The 23,235-nt window shown below is 37.7% G+C and overlaps 1 protein-coding gene across 2 annotated transcripts in view; it reads left to right on the forward strand.

Annotated features, from left to right (window-relative positions):
- The first annotated feature begins 3,130 nt into the window (after positions 1–3,130).
- The window catches only part of CHST9 (carbohydrate sulfotransferase 9), a 75,378-nt gene continuing 55,273 nt past the window's right edge, over positions 3,131–23,235 (forward strand). Inside the window, exons 1-2 of one of the 2 annotated variants that reach the window (XM_058177957.1) lie at positions 3,131–3,493; positions 22,144–22,339. In XM_058177957.1, coding sequence (XP_058033940.1) covers positions 22,240–22,339 — 100 coding nt within the window. In that variant the 5' untranslated portion in view covers positions 3,131–3,493; positions 22,144–22,239. Of the gene's footprint in view, positions 3,494–22,143; positions 22,340–23,235 lie in introns of those variants that run through there. The other variant, XM_058177958.1, reaches the window with a different exon arrangement.

Genomic DNA, 23,235 nt, shown 5'->3' on the forward strand with positions numbered 1-23,235 from the left:
GCTCCTTTTTCCCCCCCATCTATGTTTTCCCTTTACCACCCCCCTACTCAGCTATTTGGATAATGGAAATGTCAAAAGCAGCTTTAGAGCCCAGTTGGTCTAAAGCAGGAAAATAACATTTTTAAAAATGAAAAAAAAAATCTTCACTCCAACAATCTCAGTAAGTAGAGACAATACTCAGAAGTGATGGAAGTTGTAATCTAACATCTGGCAGGTTATAGTGGCCTCTTCTGTGTTTAAAAAAAAAAAAAGCCAGTGTCAATTTGCGCCTCATCTTTATAAAAAGCAACAGGAAACTGGTTTGACCTGCCACATCCATAATATACATATGAAGTCTTTTTAGTGCCAAATAAGCACTTATTATTAGTTTCCAAGCAAAGTGGCCTCCATGAATGTTATTTTTCTGAATATATTACATAGAAGTAAAAAGAAACTCTATGCAAGCTGGTGAATCAACATTAATAACAAAGAACAAAATAAATGTAAATTTGCTTGCATTTTTCAATGAATAGGTTTCCCTTTTATTCTTTCGTATGAAACTGTTGATAAATTGGGCCAGCAGACAATGTATGTAAAAGATCAGGCATCTCACTGGAAGAGTACCTTTCTGTGTTTATAAATTCTCAAGTTCTGAAACTGTGAAGAAAAGTTGCTTTCAATCAAACCTGAAGTTCTAATATTTTTTTAAAGAAATACTCATGCTTCTCTACCCAAATAGAATTTTGGGGTATATCTAAAAGGCATCTTCCAGCAATTTGCCACTGATTTTCCCAAAACTTAGCCAGCCTTGATCTTCCTGCCATTCTCTCTAATCTTCCCTATAGCTAGACCTTCATTTGGAAATTAATATAGTTTTTGCACTATTTTGTCTAAAAAAAATACTTCATCCTCATACCACTTCCTGTCCCTCAAAAGACATTTCCCACTCCAGTTTTGGAACTCTTGTTCTTGACAAATAATGCCTACTGGGTTAACTGGTCTCATATGAGAAAGCTTACTATCCTGGAAGATAACTATTGTTATTGTTCTACTATATGTTTGATTGCTGATTGACCTTAGTCATGAAAGTAAAGTAAACATGGAATTAGCTAAAACAGGATGCACTTTACAAGTAACAAGGAAGAACATTTACAAAAGTCAGAAGGCAGACATATAATTATAATTTTATGAAAATAATTGTACAATCATGTTCACTTTTCACCCCAACTGAAGACTTCAAAATAAGAGTAAACATACATTGGAAACTGCTGTAAAGCTTTGTAATCTTAGACAGACTTGCCATAAAAAGGTCACACTTGCAATGGGAAACTTGGCAGAAGCTGCAGTATCAGTCACTGACATGTCCTTCTATGTAACTGATACAGAAACAAGATCCCTCTCTGAAAAATAGCAGTATAAAGTTTGAGGCGATCATATAAAATACTTTAGCACCATTTAATCTTACTGTGGCTGTGCACTTCTTTTTTCTTTTTTTAAGAATTACCCTACCTTAAAATAAAAAAGGTAGTCATACTTAAAATTTGTATCTTTGACTTTAGGCAAAGAAAGAAACATCAAGCTTTACTGAAAGATGAATAAGTCCAAAACAAAAAAAAGACCCAATATCTTTATTATAAATTCACTGAAATTCAGCAATTGTGAACAAGGCTTTTGCCTCAAGCCTTCATCAGACTGGATGTTAAGCAAGATAGAGGAGGAGAAAGATGGTCTGATGTTGCCAGTTAATTTGTTTTATTCTCATTTTTTACTATGCCATCACTGGCTTGAATCGAACTGAGTTGAATTACTGAATAACTCAGTATTGTATACATGGGTTCATACAACATAGTAGGTCTACTATAAATAGCAATAGCACTTAGACTTATATACAGCTTCACAATGCTTTAAAGCCGTCTCTAAGCGGTTTACAGAGTCAGCCTATTGCCCCCAACAACCTGAATCCTCGTTATACCAACCTCAGAAGGAAGGAAGGCTGAGTCAACCTTGGTTGTTCATGAGAATCAAACTGCTGGCAGCCAGCAGTCAGCAGAGGTAGCTTGCAGTACTGCACACTGCTCCACAACGGCTCATAAATCAAACATATCACCTGATGGTTTTGATTATGCAAAAGAGTTTGAAAACCTAACTGTAATCATTAACTGCACTAATTGGCAGTTTTCTAACTGGCAGATTTCTAACTACATCAACAACAAAGATGAAAAAACCATTCTTAACTCCTACTTTCCAAGTTCTCACTTCTGCATCCAGTCTGGTACTGCATACACCAAAGGATTGCTATCAGCAGATGATACCATTCTACTTTTAAATCTGAAAAACTCCAGATTCTTGCTTCTCATGATTATTAGAGGTCTTACTTATATGTCTAGCAGCATATCTGGATACTCCTGCGCTGGAGTAGCTGCACTGGGCCAGGGCAAACAAGCAGTGGAGGATCCCAGGCACAAAAGTTACCTGCCTCTGCCTCTATATCTTATAAGTGTTTCAGGATGACATGGCTTTGAGGCTACAGGTCCACCCACAGGTTAATCCAGTTCCATGGGCAGAGCAGGCAAAGGGATATCGGAGGGAAAGAGGCAGAAGCAGTTGTGGGATTCAGCCAGTCCGCACCACTTTGGGAGAACCGGTTGTTAACTTTCTGAGCAGTTTGGCAAACTGGTTGTTGGAAGAAATCATTAGGGCAGAGAACCGGTTGTTAAAGTACTTGAATCCCACCACTGAGCAGAAGGTCTACTACTCAATGGCTGAGATAGGTGTGGATTAGCAGACAGGAACAGAGGGGTTCGTTTTTACTGCCCTATTCCTCCTTGTTTTGCCAATGCAAAGAACTACAGTATTTCCTAAAACAGACTCCTCCAGCTCATTCAACAGGAATCCACCTGCAACGATAATCTAAGATCTGAACGTAGTGGAGGCACCCAAAGTTGGTCTAGTAATTAGCTGGTAGCTCCTTTCAACTGATCAGGCAGGGAAGGCAATTGTTCCCTGCATAACTTCTTTTCTGCAGGCTGCAAATTTAGAAACCCTACCTACGCTATTTCCACCAGCCTTTTTTTTTTTTTTTAAGTGGGGTGGAGGGTCAGGCCCGGGAAGAAGACAGGGAGATACGGTGCGGAGAACTTTCTTGCGCGGAGAACCCGCGAGCCGGCCGGAGACTCCAGAAAGAGAGCCGCTTGCAGAGCGGGCGGGGCAACCCATCGCCACTTCGGAGAAAGGAAAGGGCCGGGGTTGCTTGGCTCGCGGGTAGGTCGAGAAGCTCGCGAGGCGGGGCTCCGGCAGCCGCACACCGAAGCAGGCAGGTTGGGGCAGTTGCACCCCGTCACATTTCGTCGCGGGAGGCGAGCGCTCCGCAAGAAGCCGCCTTCCTGATCGGGAGGTGGGAGCCTCCGCCGCGTTCTCCCTGCGAAGGAAACGCGGGGCGCCTACCGGGCCGGGCGTGTGAGACCTGGCACTTGGTCGCCGGTCCAAGTCCCTGCCGAACTGCTCCTAGGATGAGGTAAAGTGGATGGCTGCTTGAGCTTGGCTAACATCGCTTGCCAAGAGCCCGTCGATTTTGGGAACGGGGGTTCTTGAAAGACTTGGAGCGTTTCTCCGGGATAGCGCTGCTCAAGATAGGCGGTGGGCATTTTCGGTAAGGTTGGCAATGCGGGACGCCTTTCCGACAGACTTTTTGGCGTCGCTCTGCTCTTGGCATGGCAATGCCCGTTCCTCTTCTACACTTACCTAGAGTTTTGTTTGTTTGATTTGTGGGTAGGTTACACTCAACTTTTTGGTTCCGGGAGACTGCCAGGACAAGTCCTTGGAGTCTTGGCAAGATTTGAGAAGTCGTTTGCCACTGCCAGCTTCCTAGGGCTGAGAGAGAGCGCCTGGCTGCGTGCCTAAGGCAACCCTAGAACTCATGGTTTTATGGTGTCTTAACCACTCCACCAAACCTGATCTCACTTCTGCCTCGCGTTAATTCTTTTTTTAATTCTATCTTTTTTCATCTTTTAACCTTCCCTGCCTCGATTTTGCATCTCAAGTGTTGGACTCTCAGCTCGACCAGCTTCCTTTGAGAAGGAACCAGGGACTATTTGAGATTGCACCTCTGATCCCTCCCCATCCCCTTCTGTCTTTGGACAGTGTTATAATAATAACTTTGAACGACTTTATAGGATTACCCAGTCTTGCTCGAGCAATGTCAAGCAAAGCGTTTTAAATGCTGGAAACCTGCTAAATAATTTCTCTTTTTGGCTTTGAATATTAAAAAATGCCGGGTTCGTTTTTATTGACCAAACTTGACCCAAGATGCCTTGACGCTATATTGCTGTTTCCATACTCTGCAACTGCAAAAGCTTTCCAAAAGCTGTGGAGCAAATTCTGCACTATTTTTTATTATATTCTTTTCTTTTCATAGCATTATCTTTCCCAAGACACTTCCCCACTCAAAGAGCAAAGTCCTTTAAGAAATTGTAAAGTTTCTTCATAATTGTAAAAAAGCTTTTGTAGCCAAGTAAGCCTCTTTTGTACTGCTTTAAAGCAAAAAAACCTAAAATTGGTGGTTTTTACATACATATAAAAATTTGGAGACTACCCATCTCACTCATAATGACTTTTGGTGACTTAATGGCATTCAATGCATTTATAGTGGATGCTTTCTAACATAGTTTGTTCACACATAAGTATGTGTGTAACACTCATTTTATTCCAAGAGAATGTAGATTGTGCTGTTTCCAGAAATCCATAAATTGAAGCTTTCTTTAAATTTAAGAATTTTAGTCAGAAATACAACAAACTGTGAGAAATTAAACAAAGTTTAGAATTGTTGTCGTTAGTTGGGAAGTTTTCTCCATCCATCACGACCTCATGGACAACTTTCCTCCAGACCTTCCTGTCCTCTACCATCCCCCGGAGACCCTTTAATCTCACTGTGCCTGCTTCAGTGACTCCATCCAGCCACTTCATTCTCTGCTGTCCCATTCTTTTTTGCCCTCAATCTTTCCCAACATTAGGCTCTTCTCCAGTGAGTCCTTCCTTCTCATTAAGTGGCCTTATCTGGTCATTAAATGACCAAAGTATTTCAGTTTCATCTTCAGTTTCAAGACCAGAATCTGGCCTTCTAAATAGCAGTCAAGGATGATCTCCTCTAACTGACCAGTTTGATCACCCTGCAATCCAAGGGATTTGCAGGAGTCTTCTCCAGCACCAGAGTTCAAAGGCCTCAATTCTTCGACGCTCAGCCTTCCTTATGGTCCAACTTTTACAACCATACATTGCAAAACCATAGCCTTGACTATACGCACTTTTGTTGGCAGAGTGATGTCTCTGCTTTTTAGTATGCTGTCTAACTTTGCCATAGCTTTTCTCCCCAGTAGCAAGTATCTTTTCATTTCTTTCCCCATGTGCTGAGTGCCCAGGAAAATAAAATCTGTCACTAACTCCATTTCTTCCCATATATTTGCCAGGAATTGAGAGGACCAGGAGCCATGATCTTAGTTTTCTTAATGTTGAATTTGAAGCCAACTTTTGCACCCTCCTCCTTCACCCTCATCAGAAGGCTCTTTAGTTCCTCTTCACTTTCTGCAATTGGAATGGTATCATCTGCATATCTGATATTTCTCCCAGCAATCTTAAATACAATTTGTGATTCATCTAGCCCTGCTTTTCTCATGACGTGCTCTGCATACAAGTTAAATAGGCAGGGTGACTATATACAGCCTTGCCGAACTCCTTTCTCAATTTTGAACCAATCAGTGGTTCTGTGTCCAGTTCTCACTGTTGTTTTTGACCCGCATATAGGTTCTCAAGAGACAAATAAGATGGTCTAGTACTCCCATCTCTTTGAGAACTTGCCACAATTTGTTGTGATCCACACAATCAAAGCCTTTAGCATTGTCAATGAAGCAGAAGTAGATGTTTTTCTGGAACTCCCTAGCTTTCGCCATGATCCACGTAAAGTAGAACTTTCCCATGATACCACCAGTGACCTGGAGGTCATTGACACAGAAATTGGAGGGTATCTACTTGTAGATATTTGAACTAAATGAAATATCTGTGTAGAATTTTCATTTTGTCCATTTTCCAGAAAAGTTTTTATGCATCAAATGGCTTCAATTCAAAACAAGGTAGTCATAAAGTGATCCCTTTGGTTCATTGTAAAGATTGCTCACTATGCAAAGATAGAAACTGGAAAAAAACTTACTTAAGGAATTGAAATATCTACATTCTATGTAAAAGTAAATTATTTTTAAATATATTATAATCCAGTTCCTTAAGACTGGCTTAAATTTTTGTTTCTTTTATACTCGCCTGTGCAGATAACCTGGTTGATCTCAGTGGAGCTCATTTATACACTGTCTGTGGCACTTCAGAGTTGCCTGAAAGTTACTTTCAACCTTTATTAGTCTAATGCAGCAGAAATGTGACTATCATAAAACTTTGAACACTTGAAAAAATTGTTATTGTATATCCCAAAGGTGCTTTTTCCCTCCAGACGGCAACTGCACTTTTCTTGATTTTTCTTGAAGACATTTCACTTCACCTCTGAAGTGGTTCTTCATTTCTAACTAACTGATGGGGAAGGAGGGATTTATACTCTTTAAAAGAATTTCCGGGTTCCTTTTCTGAGCCGGGATATTGCAAGCAAATAAAACTCAAGGCGTAATGCTGGTAGAAAGGAGAGGATTCATTTATTCCCAAAAGCTAAGAGGTTTGAGGGTAACTACACAGAAAAAGGGGTACAGAGAGTTTGTTTTATAGGATGGCTGGTCCTTGGTGTGAGGGGGGGGGAGAATAAGAATAGAATAGAATAGAATAGAATAGAATAGAATTTTTATTGGCCAAGTGTGATTGGACACACAAGGAATTTGTCTTGGTGCATATGCTCTCAGTGTACATAAAAGAAAAGATACGTTCATCAAGGTACAACATTTACAACACAATTGATGATCAATATATCAATATAAATCATAAGGATGTGTATGTGCTGGTTGTAGTGGTAAAGGTAAAGGTTCCCCTCGCAAATATATGCTAGTCATTCTCGATTCTTTGGGGTGGTGTTCATCTCTGTTTCAAAGCCGAAGAGCCAGCGCTGTCTGAAGACGTCTCCGTGGTCATGTGGCCAGCATGACTCAACGCCAAAGGTGTACAGAACGCTGTTACCTTCCCACCAAGGGTGGTCCCTATTTTTCTACTTGCACTTTTTACATGATTTCAAACTACTAGGTTGGCAGAAGCTGGGACAGATAACAGGAGTGGCACTAGGAATTCAAACCGCTGAACTGCCGACCTTTCGATCCACAAGCTCAGTGTCTTAGCCACTGTGTCCCTGTAGTTGTAGTGTGAGACTCTCAAAACTGTCAATCTTAATTTCCTTCCTGATGCCAATTGGCTTGCCCTTTTTTGTGTAGGTGGTGGTTTGGGCAACCTATTTGTGGGTGTGGGGAAGTGTGACTGGTTCTTTGTCTGGTTAACTAGTCTTGCCCAGGTACTTGGATTTGGTACTTGGTTTTGTCTTGTTAATTGATAGCTTAGCAGAAATGCAATTCAACAATCTATTGTTACAAGGTATTTCCCATAGTTTCCAGTCTCCATGGATCATGGATTTGTGTTAAAGGTTAGGGGACAGCTGAGATAGTGAAATAAATAAAATTAATTTGGAATAAAGAATCTCATGGTTATTACTGATTATTAAAATAACATTCTTCCCCCAACTCTTTTCAGTCATCCAGTTATTAACACTTTAAGAGTTGTTGACAACACCTGGGGATTAATCTGTGTCCTCAGAGTACCTGAGTCAAGACTGCAAACCAGTGTGGAACTGTCTTGGGACTGCTGAAAGGGACTGCATTGTTGACAGGAGATAGGTAGTGTGGTATCTCCCCTCCTTCTCCCACCCCACTTATCTTCTGTTTACAATGCAGTCCTTGAAACTGCTTATCTTCTGCTTACAATGAAGTCCTTTTAGAAGTCTCAAGACAGTTCACACTCATCTGCAGTCTGATTCAAGTACTCTGAGGACACAGATTATCCCCCAGGTGGTTTCAGTGACTCTCAAAGTGTTAATGACTGGCTGATTGAAAAGAGTATAAATCCTGCCTTCCCTACCAGTCAATTAGAGATGATAAAGCTTCTTGGAGGAAAAGTTAAATGTCTTCCTTTTTTTAAAATAATGAAAGTCCAATTGCTGTTTGGTGGGAAAAAAGCACATTTGGAACAACCATGACCTGGATAACTGAGAATTTCCATGGGCATTTATTGTTGTATATATTTTAATAAATATGAGAAAATGGCCTTTCCCTCTCAGTAATGTCTGTTCTGTTTCTTGTCATTTCCTTTCTCTGCTATCCAGTATTGATTGCAATACAGAGACATCCATTACAGAGGTTTGGACCTATTTCTTGCATAGGTATTTGGAAATTATTCTAAGGGCTATGTGGTATTCTAAGACCACACTCTGAACAGTTTACAAACGTCTGCATATTGCCTAGACAATCAGGTTCCTCATTTTACTAACCTTGGAAGGATGGAAGGCTCAATCAGCCTTGAGCCAGTCAGGATCAAACTCCTGGCTGTGGGCAGAGTTAACCTGCAATATAGCATTCTATCATCTTCGCCACCACAGGTCCTTCCTAATAGAAAGTCTAGCAGAATCTCTTTCAGACACTACCCTGGTGAATTATAGTATTATCCAGCCATTATTGTGCTGATTTAAAGCCTGTCTTAATTCATCACAGGATTCTAAATTAGTAATGTGAAATGTTTCTTTTTCTCTCATTCAAGGTCAGTGCTTTGATCCCTACTTGCACTACTCCTGAGTTTTAAGAACAGAAACCCATTTTTTATGAGTTCAGCTGGATATATGAAGACTCCCTTTAAGGGAGATGTGCATAGTGTAGAGAAGGACATTGGATATGAAACTAGAAAGTGAACAAGTTCCACTTCCTCTCATGTTTTGTTTGAACATGCCATAAGAAAATATAAAATCTTTTGGAAAAGATTTTATATACTGAGAGTGTAAATTAGACTAAAGCTTTCTTCTATAGCTTAAATCTGAAAAATTCATATAACAAAGTGAACAATTATAGGTATCTTAAATTCTACTGACATCTGCTGCAGTTGGAAACGTTTACAAAAGCATACAGTATTACGAGCTTGTTGCTAGCTAAGCAGGTATTTTTCCGGTTATAAAGTGGAAAGTAGTTCGTGCTCTCTTGTGAAAAGAAATGTAAACAGCATTGTTTAAATATTATGCATGTTATAGTGGGAAGAAGGCAATTTAGGGTGTTCAGTTCTGACTGCAGACTAGAATATCTGCTCTCTAATTCCATTTGTTCACGAGTGGATGGATTGGACAATGGAACTGAACATGTAGGGTTCATCCTAAATTTTCTTCCAGTGTGATGACTATCTTCTGAAGCAGACTGGGAGGGAGGAAAGTCATTCATGTATTGTTGATTTTAATCTAAAAAGAGAGAGAGAAAAGAACAGTAAACAAGCCCTTTGTCCCCTGGTCTTATCCAATCTGCCTTATTTTTCTTATCTGATTCCTCCAACCCAGCATCATTGTCTAACAAATTCCAAAGATGGAAAAAAAAACACTTTACATTATGATATATTAAATTAGAGGAACAAAGAGAAATAAAATTGTTGTAAGGTTCCAAATAAAATTGTTTTAAAGAACCAAAACAGGTTCCAAATACTTCAGTGTTTGTTTATTTCAGTAAAACATTTAACATTTGAATAACCAAAAAAAAAAAAAACCAACCCAAAAGATTGTCATTTTTATTATATTGTTTGTTATCAAATCCCTTCTTATTAGATTTATCGAAAAAAAGGTCTTCAATTTTCTCACAGTTTTAAGAGAACCAATTTTGTATATTGGTTAAGTCATGAGGACCTGGAGGCCATGGGCTGTAGACCCACCCAAGGTCTGAAACAAACTAGGTGACCTTGAACTAGTCCCTTTCACTAAGAAGCAGGTAATGGCAAGTCACTTACAAAATCTTGCCAAGAAAACCGCAGGGACATGTCCAAGCATATACCAGAAGTCAAGACTGACTTGAAGGCACCAAAAACAAACAATGCTGTTTCTGGGTGTGACATGTTGAGGCAGTCCATAGGAATGTAAACAATTCAAAATTATTAAATAAGTTACTTTAAAATCAGTTAATGACATTGTTTTTAAAAGTTGTTATTTGATATTTTATTTCTAAGAATTGCTTCTGAATATGTATATAGCCAATTTTATTTTATTTTATTTTATTTTGCTATTGGTGGAATACATTAAAATTTAAGAGAGACTATTCTGGATATCTGTTTAAAAAATAATAAAAGGAGCAGTTAGCAGACTTGTTTTTGTTTCCTGCAGAATCAGAGAAGGGGTGCATAACCTTTTTATTATGACAATTTTGCAGATACGTTCTTCTCCCCATGTTTCTGTGCATATTTTCCAGCAAACAGCAGTTTGAGTAAATAAAAATATTGTAGGAATTTAGCACCCTCCCCCTAGAAGAATGAAATATTTTAGAAAATATTTAAAAAGGCAGAATATATTTCCCTGGATGAGAAATGGAGAAACATGTTTTAAAGTCAAAGCAACTTCCTGCCACCCCCCCACCTTTGTCAATGGGCCATTAAAGCCTCAACCAAGCTCACTCATTTCCCCCCACATTTGTCAATGGGTCAGAGATAGAAACTCAATCCCCCCACCTTTGTTAATGGACCATCTTTTGCAACACAATAGAACAGAAACTCACCACATGGCAAGGCTCAAGCAAGCTTGAGAGATAACCTACAACATTAGCTAAGACTCCCACCCCCTGGGAGTCTTGACAGCCAATCAGGATACTCTTCCTGTGCCCCAGAAAGTTCAAAGCTCAGAAAAAGCATAAAACCAGGTAGCACACAGGATCTCAGCCCTTTTCTGTTCAGGATCTCAAGCCATGTGATCCTGGTCACCATTAAACCATCTTTCCAAGCAGCCTCCATGTTTCCAGTGTCTTTGTCCCCACTTGGAACTGAACCCAGATGGATATTTCTTCCAACAATGGGAATGGGAAAACATAACAAGCAATTTCTTACGTAATAGTAAATTTGGCCTAAAGATTCCTATTATTGCTTAATGGCTTTGTCCTGGTATGAATCTTGAATGAGGGCTAATCCTAATCACCCTGAGGCTGAAAGTCTTTTGTTTTGTAGCTAGGATAGCCCAGTCTTTCTGGTGCTATTGACAAAGGAGGGGGCTGCTTTCCAAGAGCATGTTTCTCCTTGTCTTATTTGGGGAGGTATAATATTCTGCTTTTTTAATATTTCCTAAAATATTTCAATTCTTCTAGGAGAAGGGTGAGTACTAACTTTCTAAATGGGGAAAGCTGTTGAGATTTAGAATTTTTGGAAGCTCAGAAGTACATTAGGACTAAACTTTTTTGATAGTGACATATGGAAAAGGCATAACGCAGAAGTAAATAATGCATCTTCATCACATCAGTGTTCTATTGGTGGCTACTAAGATCCTTCTGCAGCATCTGTATTCAGAAGGTTTCTACATTGCACCCAAAAGTATTCTCAGAGCCCATGTTTTGTTTGGAGGTCCACCCAGCTGCTCAGAAAAAAAAGGCAAATATAAGCCAGAACAGCATCCCAGACAAATTGGAATGCAGGGAGCAACAGCAGAACTTTACTTCCTAACTTAATGGCTTAACTTTTTAAATTTTTTGAATTTTAATAATTTTAACTGGAGTATTTTATTTTTGGGGTCAAATTTGACGGTTTTAATTTTTGGCCAATTATATAATATGTTATTTTAACTGTTGTTTTAATTTGTATATTGCACTGTTTTAATCTGGCTGTACACTGCCCTGAGTCCTTCGGGAGAAGGGCGGTATAAAAATCTAAATAATAAATAAATAAATAAATAAATGGTTTCTTTTAGCCAAAGAATGATAATGTGTCCATGAGCTTCATAGCATATATCACAGTTTTCTGTCCATGGCATTTAATTTGGGAGGAAAATTAAAAATATGTGTGTGGTTACAGGTATGACCACTTTCCATTTGAGTTGCGCTCGTTACCAACTGTAATTCAAGATGTCATGAGAAAAGCTTAGATTATGGCGTGGTTACTGTGGGATCATATTTCTCCTGTTGTCTTTACTAATAAATAAGGTCTTGATGAATTGGTGTGTTCTGGGTCCCAGCTGTCAAGCAATGACATCATGTGGGACATATGATCCATTCATTCTTGGGAGCTGTGCTTGCCCTGTGGAACAGCATCTCTCTGAGATCCATATGGCTCCAAATCCAGTAGAATTTGATAAAGCTATAAACATGATGTTTTTTCAACTGACCCTAGACTAGAATGTAGTGATAGTTTTTCTAATAGTAGTTGGTTGGGATTAGGTCTCTTCTAGTTATTGTTTCCCAGTATATTTCACGTAGTGTTAATCTTCTTTCTATTAGCTTTTACTTGCTATTTTTTAAACGTGAAGCTTTAATCCTATCATGTAATTTAGAGGCACGTTCGTGACTGATATGGTGTATAGGTTGATAAATAAGTAAATACTCATAAAAGCACGGGAGGGCAGAGATCGACCGCAAGGCGCCTTACTTGTGGGGTGCCTCAGGGGTCGATTCTCTCGCCTCTCCTGTTCAACATCTATATGAAGCCATTGGGTGAGGTCATCAGTGGCTTCGGGGTGAGTTACCAGCTGTACGCTGATGATACTCAGCTGTACTTTTCCACCCTGGGCCACTCCAACGAAGCCATCGAAGTGCTGTCCCGGTGCCTGGAAGCCATATGGGTCTGGATGGGGAGAAACAGACTCAGGCTCAATCCATCCAAGACGGAGTAGCTGTGGATGCCGGCACCCCGGTACAGTCAGCTTCAACCGCGGCTGACTGTTGGGGGCGAGTCATTGGCCCCAACAGAAAGGGTGCGCAACTTGGGCGTTCTCCTGGATGGACGGCTGTCATTTGAATATCAGTTGGCGGCCGTCTCCAGGAGAGCCTTTTACCAGGTTCGCCTGGTTCGCCAGTTGCGTCCCTTTCTTGACCGGGATGCCTTATGCACAGTCACTCACGCTCTTGTCACTTCTCGTCTGGATTATTGCAGTGCTCTCTACATGGGGCTACCCCTGAAGTGCACTCGGAGGCTTCAGTTAGTCAGCTGTGCGGGTGATTGAGGGAGCCACACGTTGCTCCCGGGTAACACTGCTCCTGCGCAGTCTGCAGTGGCTACCTGTGGTCTTTCGGGTGCACTTCAAGGTATTGGTTACCACCTTTAAAGCGCTCCATGGCTTAGGGCCCGGGTACTTACGGGACCGCCTGCTGTTACCTTATGCCTCCCACTGACCCGTATGCTCACACAGAGAGGGTCTTCTCAGGGTGCCGTCCGCCAAGCAAAGTCAGCTGGCGGCCCCCAGGGGTAGGGCCTTCTCTGTAGGAGCACCTACCCTCTGGAACGAACTTCCCCCTGGTTTGCGTCAACTACCTGACCTTCGGACCTTTCGCCGTGAATTGAAAACGTACTTGTTTATTCAAGCGGGACTGGCTTAACTTTTTAAATTTTTGAATTTTAATAATTTTAACTGGGGTATTTTATTTTTGGGGTCAAATTTGACGGTTTTAATTTTTGGCCAATTATATAATATGTTATTTTAACTGTTGTTTTAATTTGTATATTGCACTGTTTTAATCTGGCTGTACACCGCCCTGAGTCCTTCGGGAGAAGGGCGGTATAAAAATCTAAATAATAAATAAATAAATAAATAAATAAATAAATAAATAAATAAATAAATAAATAAATAAATAAATAAATAAATAAATAAATAAATAAATAAATAAAGCGCTCACTGTCTTAAATGCTGATGTTTTGCAAACGGTGAACAACAATATCAAAAGCTGATAAGATTCTAACTAAGATTGGTAAAATCTTATATAACATGGCAAACTTGTGAAAAAATGGCTATTAAAAGATTGTGGGCAACTGACATATGCAAATAATTTATTATAACATTTTGTTTTTCTTGCGGAAAGTGAATACTAAAATAACATCGACATTCAGTATTAAAGGATGCTGTGCAATGGTTTCAGTTTTTTAAAACCTTCCAGTCAAAAGGAAAATAACTAAATGAAAATTACCACCAGAGAGACTAATACACACTAATTCAATTATAACCTCATAAGAAGAATCTAGGAACTATTTATGTCATTATGAAGTATCTTTATTGTTAGTTCTTTAACAGAAATTGCTAAAATAGATTTAAAAGGAATTTTATGCTATTAAAAATCCAGGCTGCTTGATCTAACTATTCTTCCTGTATATATTTAAAGTTTTCAAGATAGCCTATTGTACAGGTAGTCTTCAACTTATGACCCCTATTGACAGTGGTGAAATCCAAATTTTTTTACTACCGGTTCTGTGGGCATGGCTTGGTGGGCATGGCAGGGGAAGGATACTGCAAAATCCCCATTCCCTCCCCACTCCTGTAGAAAGGATATTGCAAAATTTCCATTCCCACCCCTCTCTGGGACCAGCCAGAGGTAGTATTTGCCGGTTCTCTGAACTGCTCAAAGCTGGATTTCACCCCTGTCAATTGAGCTCAACATTCCTGTTGCTAATTGAGACTAATTTGTTAAGTGTGTTACGAATTTTCTTACCACAGTTGTTGAGTGAATCACTGTAGTTGTTAAGTTAGCTACAGAGTTGTTAAGTTAGCTACAGAGTTGTTAAGTTAGCTACAGAGTTGTTAAGTTAGCTACAGAGTTGTTAAGTTAGCTACAGAGTTGTTAAGTTAGCTACAGAGTTGTTAAGTTAGCTACAGAGTTGTTAAGTTAGCTACAGAGTTGTTAAGTTAGCTACAGAGTTGTTAAGTGAATCTGGTCTCCGAAGTGATTTTGCTTGTCGAAAAGTCATAAAAGTGATCATATGAGCTCAGAACACTGTAACCATCATAAAAATGAGTCAGTTGTCAAGTGTCTGAATTTTGAGCACATGACCATGGGAATACTACAACTGTCTTAAGTTTGAAAAATGATCATAAGTCACTTATAAGTCATTTGATATGGCACTTGTATTGAGATAAATTTAACCTCACCTTATGTTATAGACCCTTGTCTCACCCTTTACTAAATGTTTTGCTACAAAATATAAATGTTCTATTCTGATATTATTGGCCTACAATTAGTTTTCTGATTGTAAGAGATGGAATTTGGAAGCTAAAAATGACGTAAATAGATTGAATGTTGGTACAACTATTTAAAAAAATAAAAAAATAAAAGGCCATCCTCAAACTTTTAAGATTTCATTTCCGTTCTCTGCTTCAAAGCGTGGTTTTTGCTATTCTCTTAAGGTCTCCAAAAATGATCCCTTTTGTTGTTACCAGACCAATGCATTTCACAGAATAAAAAGAAACATGTGATACCTAATCGTTGTACTGCAATTGCGTGCATAATTGCGTAGAAGTAAGCTCCACTGATCACAAATGAGAATTTTTACAGAAGCATGCTTAACATTGGTCCTTCTTTGTTTTGTAAAACCATTTGTTTTAGCTAAACTAAGTTTGCCTATAAATTGCTTCAATTAAATGAAAATTATTGTCTTGGCTGGCGGCTTTTAGATTTTGTCTCCATACTACTTTCTGCTCTATTGGTTTTACATTGTGCCAAAGGTTATAGGCTAAATCAAAGTGTGTCAATATTAACAATGTTAATAATACAGTACTTTTCTTCTGTATATTAAAGTGTTAATGGAAAGCCTTTCTTTCTGCATTGAATATTTCAACTCAAACATAGTGTCTAAATAGCCAGTATTCTCTAATGAGATGGTATGGGAAAATAAGGAGAACAAATTCCAAAGATTCTCATGCTTTGGGAAAGCTGTTCTTAATTTGGGTATGCTTCATACAGGTACTCCTCAACTTACAACAGTTTGCTTAGTGACTGCTCGAAATTAAATAGCACTGAAAAAAGTGAATAATGGCAATTTTCATATGACCGTTACATCATTTCCACGCTGACGTGATCAAAATTCAGGCACTTGTCAACTGACTCATATTTATGATGGTCATGTGATCACCTTTGGTGACCTTTTGAGAAGTAAAGTGAATGGGATAGCCAGATTCATTTAACAATCATGTTACCGGTACAAACGTAACAACTGCAGTGATTCACTGAGCAACCATGGCAAGAAAGGTTGTAAAATGGGGCAAAACTCACTTAACAGCTGTCTTACTTAGCAACAGAAATTTTGGGCTCAATGCTTATGGTCATAAATTGAGGACTACCTGTAGGCTTAATAGAAATAATAATGTCTTAAATATAGGGTTTTGTTTGCATGCTGAATTTTGGAATGAATTTTGTCAATGGTAAACAATCCTGAGATGAAGTGATTGGTTATTGGTCACTTGTTCATAAAAAGACATCAGTGTTTTCTATAGAAGGGTTTCATGCAGCATATAAAATCCATGTCTTCAGTCCTCAGCCACCTCATCTAACCAGCTAACTTTCAGCTTCTTGTCATTTTGAAATACAAAACACAGAAATTGTAATTTATACCTAAAATATGTTTAATAAATAATCAAAACCTAATGATTCTCTAAAGAATAAAATTAGAAAATCCCAGTTCTATCTATTTTGCATTCATACATAGAGTGAATCCCGGACTGATTGAATTGGAGTTGATAGACATTTGAGGATTTGTGGCACAGAAAGTGATATACTTTAGTCTATTCCTAAGCAGGTTGCTAAGGACATAAAAGAATTCTTACAGAGTGCTCTAATAGAAGAGTCAACCCCTGCTATGTTTGACACAGAAGCAATGATCTATCTTGATGTCAAAGTCATGGATTTAATGAGGCTTATAAGCACAGGCTGTAGATCAGAAATCATTGCATTAACTGCTCAGATTAATCAAGATGACACTTGCTAAAATCTTATATAGAATAACAGATGCAAAACTGCATCTAATGTGCAGATAGTTTGAGCCTGAAGTGTACAACTTTTAATTAAAACTTAACACAATAGAATTTCAAATACCACATATTTTAATTAGGATTACTGCCAAACTTCTAAAATGGAAATTGCCCTAAGTTCATCACTGTTCCAAAATGACGTAGTATTTTACAATAGCTGTATGTAGTAAAATCTGAATTACTTAAATCAAAACTTTTGCTTGTTGATCTGAAAATGCTTAAGTATCACTGATTGTTTCTTGCCAACAAATGTTCTGTCAGGCGTATCATATCCTGAGAATAATGCTCTCTATATTGTTCTTATGGTAGCCCATTTTGGCAAGGGAATTGGAGAACAGCACTAAAAACTAGCAAAGTTGCAAAGAAGCAAGAGAAGAGTAAGCCATAAACTAGCTCTAAAAATGAAAAATTAATAAAGTAGTAAAATGATCAGCATGTTTTATAAAAACCTTACTTGGAAATGCCAAAAAACAATCCTATATAAAAAAGAAGCAAATAATAAAACAGATGGTTTATTTTCTATACATAATAGTTGTTAACTATAATTCAACATGATTTTTTAATGTACCATTTGGAGGTTTTATTGATTTGTGCCGAACTATTTTTACTATTGAAGTTGGTGGAGAAAACCTCTCTGCATTGAGGACCCATTTAACATTGTTCTATATCTCATGAAACATTGGCTAAGTTGTAGAAATATATTTGGGTAACACCTTTCTTAATTTTCAAAGAAGTTTGCCATGCAGTATGGAGAAAATCAAGAAAGTTGCTTAAAAACAATCCAAAGATCATTCAAGACTAATTGCATACTCTTTTGGATCCTGTCCATTATGTAAATGAATACAACTTAAAGTTCATAAGTTATTAAAATAAAGGGTGAAATTTAGCTGACGACAATTTCCTTCAAAATCCAAAAGATTGTCAGGGCAAAGATCATCACTGATGTTGCTTTAGCTTCACAAATCTATTCGAGCATCCTAACATTTCCCAGCTTTAGGGCCTGTTATGTCAAAAATAATGTCTATCGTTCTAAAGAATATGGTTAAGGATGGCATGAATTCTATGCATACCTTGAGACTAGAAGTTGGGAAAAACTGTTTTAGAAAGAAAATAAAGTTCATCATTACCAACCTCTAGATATTCAGATAATTCTCACAGATTTTTTCGGACAATTGATTGCTTATTTGTAGCCTATGACTATCATCAAATGTTGTAAGTGTTGTACCTTGATGAAGGTATCTTTTCTTTTATGTACACTGAGAGTGTTTGCACCAAGACAAATTCCTTCTGTGTCCAAACACACTTGGCCAATAAAAATTCTATTCTATTCTATTCTATTCTATTCTATTCTATTCTATTCTATTCTATTCTATTCTATTCTATTCTATTCTACACGATCCTTAAAATGGAATGCAAGAACATTCTTATATGTAATATCTTTCATGTGCAACATTTAATTATCATGCCATTTTTTCCGTGTCTCTTTACTGATGCTTAATTTATTGACCAATTTCTAATTTGATTTTTTATTTTAATTTAAATGATACTTATTCTTTCATCAGAAGAGACAGCAAGTTAAATGTCAGCAGGTGCAACTCTTTAATCTGGCTTCTGGAGGGCCTCAGGAATCCATCTATTGATGTCATGCCACTGGAAAAGACAGAATATATTTTTTTTCTGTTATTTTGAAAATTATTTAGAAAGTATTTAATAGTGAAAATTGTATTCAGAAGCTCCACCATTCCAAACTTTCAGACTTCCCAAATCACTTTAAACTGCCTTTTGGGGAAGCATTATTTTTTCTTACTTTTATTTTTATAAATATCTCAAGGCAGCAAGCATACCTAATATTCCTTCCGCAGCCTATTTTCCCCACAAAAACAACTCTGAGGTGGATGCACTGAGAGACAGTGACTGGCCCAGACACCCAGCCAGCTCTCATGCCTAAAGGCAGGACTAGAATTCACTAACTCCTGCTATCTAACTTGGTGTCTTAACTGCTAGTTCAAACTGGCTGTTTTGGATAAAAAATTGAGATTTTTAATGGTGAGATTGAAACTGGTTTGATACCTAGAAGGGTTCCACTCCCATCCTTAATTTTAAAATAAAACTGGGGAAAAAATTCTCATCACTGTGAAATTTCAGCTGCATTATCTCAAGGTTCTGGGAAGGTGTGAATGAACAACTGGAAACTGTATTGAGTTGACAGGCCTGATAATACATTGCTTAATAAAGTGCAAAAGTAAAATGATGTAAAGCTGATATTTTTATAGATTGTATTGATCTCATGTAGTTGATCTCATGTAATTGATTCTCAATAATGTTATAACTTGTTCACAGGCCTGTTTCAATAGAGATTTCTCTATCAGGATGTCAAACAAAACATAAAATAGTTTGAAATGGTTGTTTTCTCTTTATATTTTTGTTATTTTTGTCTTAATCTACCAGAAAGTTCTTTAAATATCATTGCTATTACACTCTGCTTCCAAAAGGGACTAAGCAGTTTAATATTCCCTCTGTAGTATAGTCAACTGAATTATAATGTGCTAGGACTGCAAACACATTGTAGTCTTAGTTTTTCTTGCAGTCTACAGACCATTTTCACATTGCATTTTTGTCACCTATAACATCCTGCTGTGTTTGAGTGGCAGAAGAAAGGAATTTAAATTAATAATTTCCTTCTGATGCTCTGAGTTGCAAGTAAGGTTATTCTTCAACATGCTTTCAGATTGAGCATGTTTTACTTAAACCCCCTGGAAAGAATCTGGCTTTTAAGAAGGTTTGCCTTAATTGGTATCTGTGAAATTGGCAAATAGATTAATATATACTGTACATTGTATAGCTATTGATGGGAATTACTTTTAGATTTGCTTTTGGCATATAAAAGTATAGCTCAGAATGAATAACTTGTATTAGCTTCCTCTGGTAGTATATTTATTCATCATCCTGTCTCCAAAAGAGTTTGGTTTAGCAGTCTATCTTATTAACCTTGCAGTGCAAATTCTGTTATTTGCCTTTTCAGTTAACCTAACTTGTGCAATCAGAGAGGTCCATAAATAAGTCCATGAAAAACTAAGCAGTGAGCTTGTGGGAAAAGTGATTATTTAATCTGGCTTCTAGACAGGACACAGGCAAAAAAACCAGGTACAGGAGTTTTTTTAAAGATACTACTTTCAGCTAAGTGGCATGTGTGAAAATAAAATTAATAACAGAACCAGAGTAGATGAGGAAGGAATTTTGATTGTTAGGAATCTGACTTTGATTGGATTTGTAAAATGTAAAATAAGTTCAATAAATTTTACATGCCTAGTTTGTTGTTTACTTAGCTTTTTACTTTATTAAAAAAAATACCACTGAAATTGGCAGATTTTGAGGAGTCCAAGAGGTTTCAAAACAAGAGGCTGGGGTCTCTGAGATACCACCTGGACCAGATTTCTTCATGTCCTTGTGATATATTAGGTGTTTTAGTTTTGTTTGTATTTGTATAGACCTATAAAATGATTTATTTACTTGATATGAGTGCTAAATGGCTAACCAATAACTATCTTTTGATGTAATGTAGATGGAGCAATCCAGAGGGTGCACAAAAACATGTCTTATTGTGCTATGAGTAAACACCGGCACCAGTGCTCATGTTGGATCCCAAGAAGTAGGCTCTGCCTGTGTCTTAGGTGTATTTTGCTATGAAAAAGAAAGGAAATAGGGAAGTTTCTGGGAGAAAAGCTTCAATAAGGAATAGACCACTAACTGAGGCTACTGGCTGTTCTGACTAGGCTCCCTTAACAAGCAGGAGGCAGGAACTTGTCACAGCAAAACTCCTTTTATTTATAGGACTGTGAATTATGTGCATTCATAGTCAGCGAGCTTTGTCCAAACAGTTTTTCAAAGGAATATTTCTTAACACACCTTATCTTGTTTGGCAAGCTGCCAAATGACTAATTTCCAACCGCAGACAAGCCAAAACTTGGCACAAAATCTTTTAAAGTCATGAACAGAACTTTCCACTTTGCCAACGACCAACTGAACAAATTGTTTCCTGCAAAAGCCCCCTCTCCGTTCACTCCTCTTTCGTTTCCTATGGGAGGGGCCAATCACCTCCAAGGTGTGGGTTTACTCGCAAGTCGACCCTGCTTTCTTAGTTGTTCTTGTCTTCTGGCAGCTCTGTGCATGCACACACTGGGAACAGGCCCCAACTCTTCTTCTGACTCACTGCTGTCTAGCTCCCTCTCTGCTTCCGATGCAGAGCCCTCGCCCAAGCTTTCCCCAGCCCCCAGGGCTGGCCCATATTCCTCCCCAACCTCCTGCTGTCCAAGTCTGCTGCCAGCTCTGCTGGCCGCTGGCGGGCCACAACACTGCCCTCATTTAGATGAGTTTCCTACTAAATGAAAACAGAAAATATTAAAAAGAATGCACTTTTCCTTAAGAGTTCATTGTTGAAGAAAGGAGGAACTAGAGGGTTGAATAATTATTGACTTATGAAAGAGTCTTGATTAAAGTTTTTTGCTCACTTTTCTGTTATATTTATGCCCTTCTGAATATTTTTCCTGCTGATTCAGATGATAGCTCTTTGTTCCAATTTCATACCTTCAATATATCTGATAAATATTGACACAATGCTTTCAATTAAAATACTAACATAGATGTATATGAAGTTAATGAACATTTTATCTTACCTCCAGGCTTTATGTTGATAGTGGAAGTATGCAAAAAATCCCAAACATTTGTGGTACTGCAAATTAAACATGATTGATGTAGAACAAATTTCCTTTCCTTTGAAATACGTATTTCTACATATGGCAAGTTGTTGGATACATAGCTGTTTGTACATTAAAATATGACGATAATTCATTTTTTAAAATCTGCCTTTGTTTTATATGTCATCCAAGCATGCATGAGCAAGCAATATTGTTGGAGCACTGTAGATTATTATAGTTCTGTGGTTCATAAATCTAAGCAATCATTCACGAGTATTGTTTTGATTTAGTTTCTTTTGACCTTAAGTTCCTTAACTTAAGCTTCCTGCTAGGAATATGAGAACACCTGCCTACTTTGTGAATTTTGACAAAGTAGGATCATAGAGGTGTTTTAGATTCTAAGGTTGATTACAGAAAGTGGTTATAATATAAAATCTGTGCGTAAAAGTTGTAGGAGAAATAGAAAATAATAGAAAATAAATTGTTTTTATTATATTTTTCCAGATCATATTTTTCTAGAAAAACCAGAGGAGGAAAAAATATGCAGAATCTCTGAAAAGTGAGCTATGCCCTCTTCTGGAGTTGTTCAAAAGTAGGGCCATGAATCTGAAACTAATATTTGTATCTGTACTGGCATTTGGAGTAGCAGGTCTAATTGTCTTCACATATCTGCAAACCTGCATTGAAGATCAACATACAGGTAAAATAAAGAATACTGATATTAATAACTTTCTTAATTAAGTTACAAATGTCTAGAAATTTCTTCCACAGAGCAAAAAAAGGCACGTAGCTTTGACATTGAGGGAGGCTATTTTTTTTTTTAAAAAAAGAAAGATCTGGAAATACATGCTTGAGTTTCAAGAAAGTTGAATTTAGTAAACTCAGATAAAATGCTAAACTATATTTAGAAATAAAATGTAGCAATAGAGAAAAGAATCCATAAAAAGTATTGAGGAGGAATCACTGAAAATACAGTAATTATTCCAAGAAAAATGGGAGACATCTCAAGTGATTGCATCAAAAATGGGAATGCTTACAATCAAGAGATGTTTAAGAATTTGATTGAAGGAAGACTGTTAAGCACAAGAATTGCTTAGAAATCTATGTATCCATAAAGCAAATCCAATATATTCTGGGATTATACAACTGCTACACATCCTGGGTTGGTTTAAGAAGCTGCAAATAGTTGTTATGTTTGTGCACCAAGGTATCCTTTTGCCTTTGAAATGAAAGCAGACATAAAAAAAAATCCCACACAGGCTTCAGTGGGAGTTAAACAGGGCAGTTTGCAAAAGAGATTCAGATCAACAGCATCAATGAATGAACTGATACTATCCATCAATTCCCATTCAGAAGTTTGCATAAATCAATATCCCCTCCATCTCATCCAATACTGTGTATTATGAAATCTTATTTTATTGGGGTATACTGGAAACATACTGAACTTCTGCGGGGACAATAACAAGGTGTCATAGATCAAATAAGAGATAATTATTAATAGACCCGATCAATAGTTATAAAACCTGGAAAAGGTGAATCTAGTCTTAATTTCCAGAATGGAATACTTTCCTTATTCGCTATAATAATCCTTAGTTG

This window comes from Ahaetulla prasina, chromosome 3 (assembly GCF_028640845.1).
Source record: "Ahaetulla prasina isolate Xishuangbanna chromosome 3, ASM2864084v1, whole genome shotgun sequence".
Lineage (NCBI taxonomy): Eukaryota > Metazoa > Chordata > Lepidosauria > Squamata > Colubridae > Ahaetulla > Ahaetulla prasina.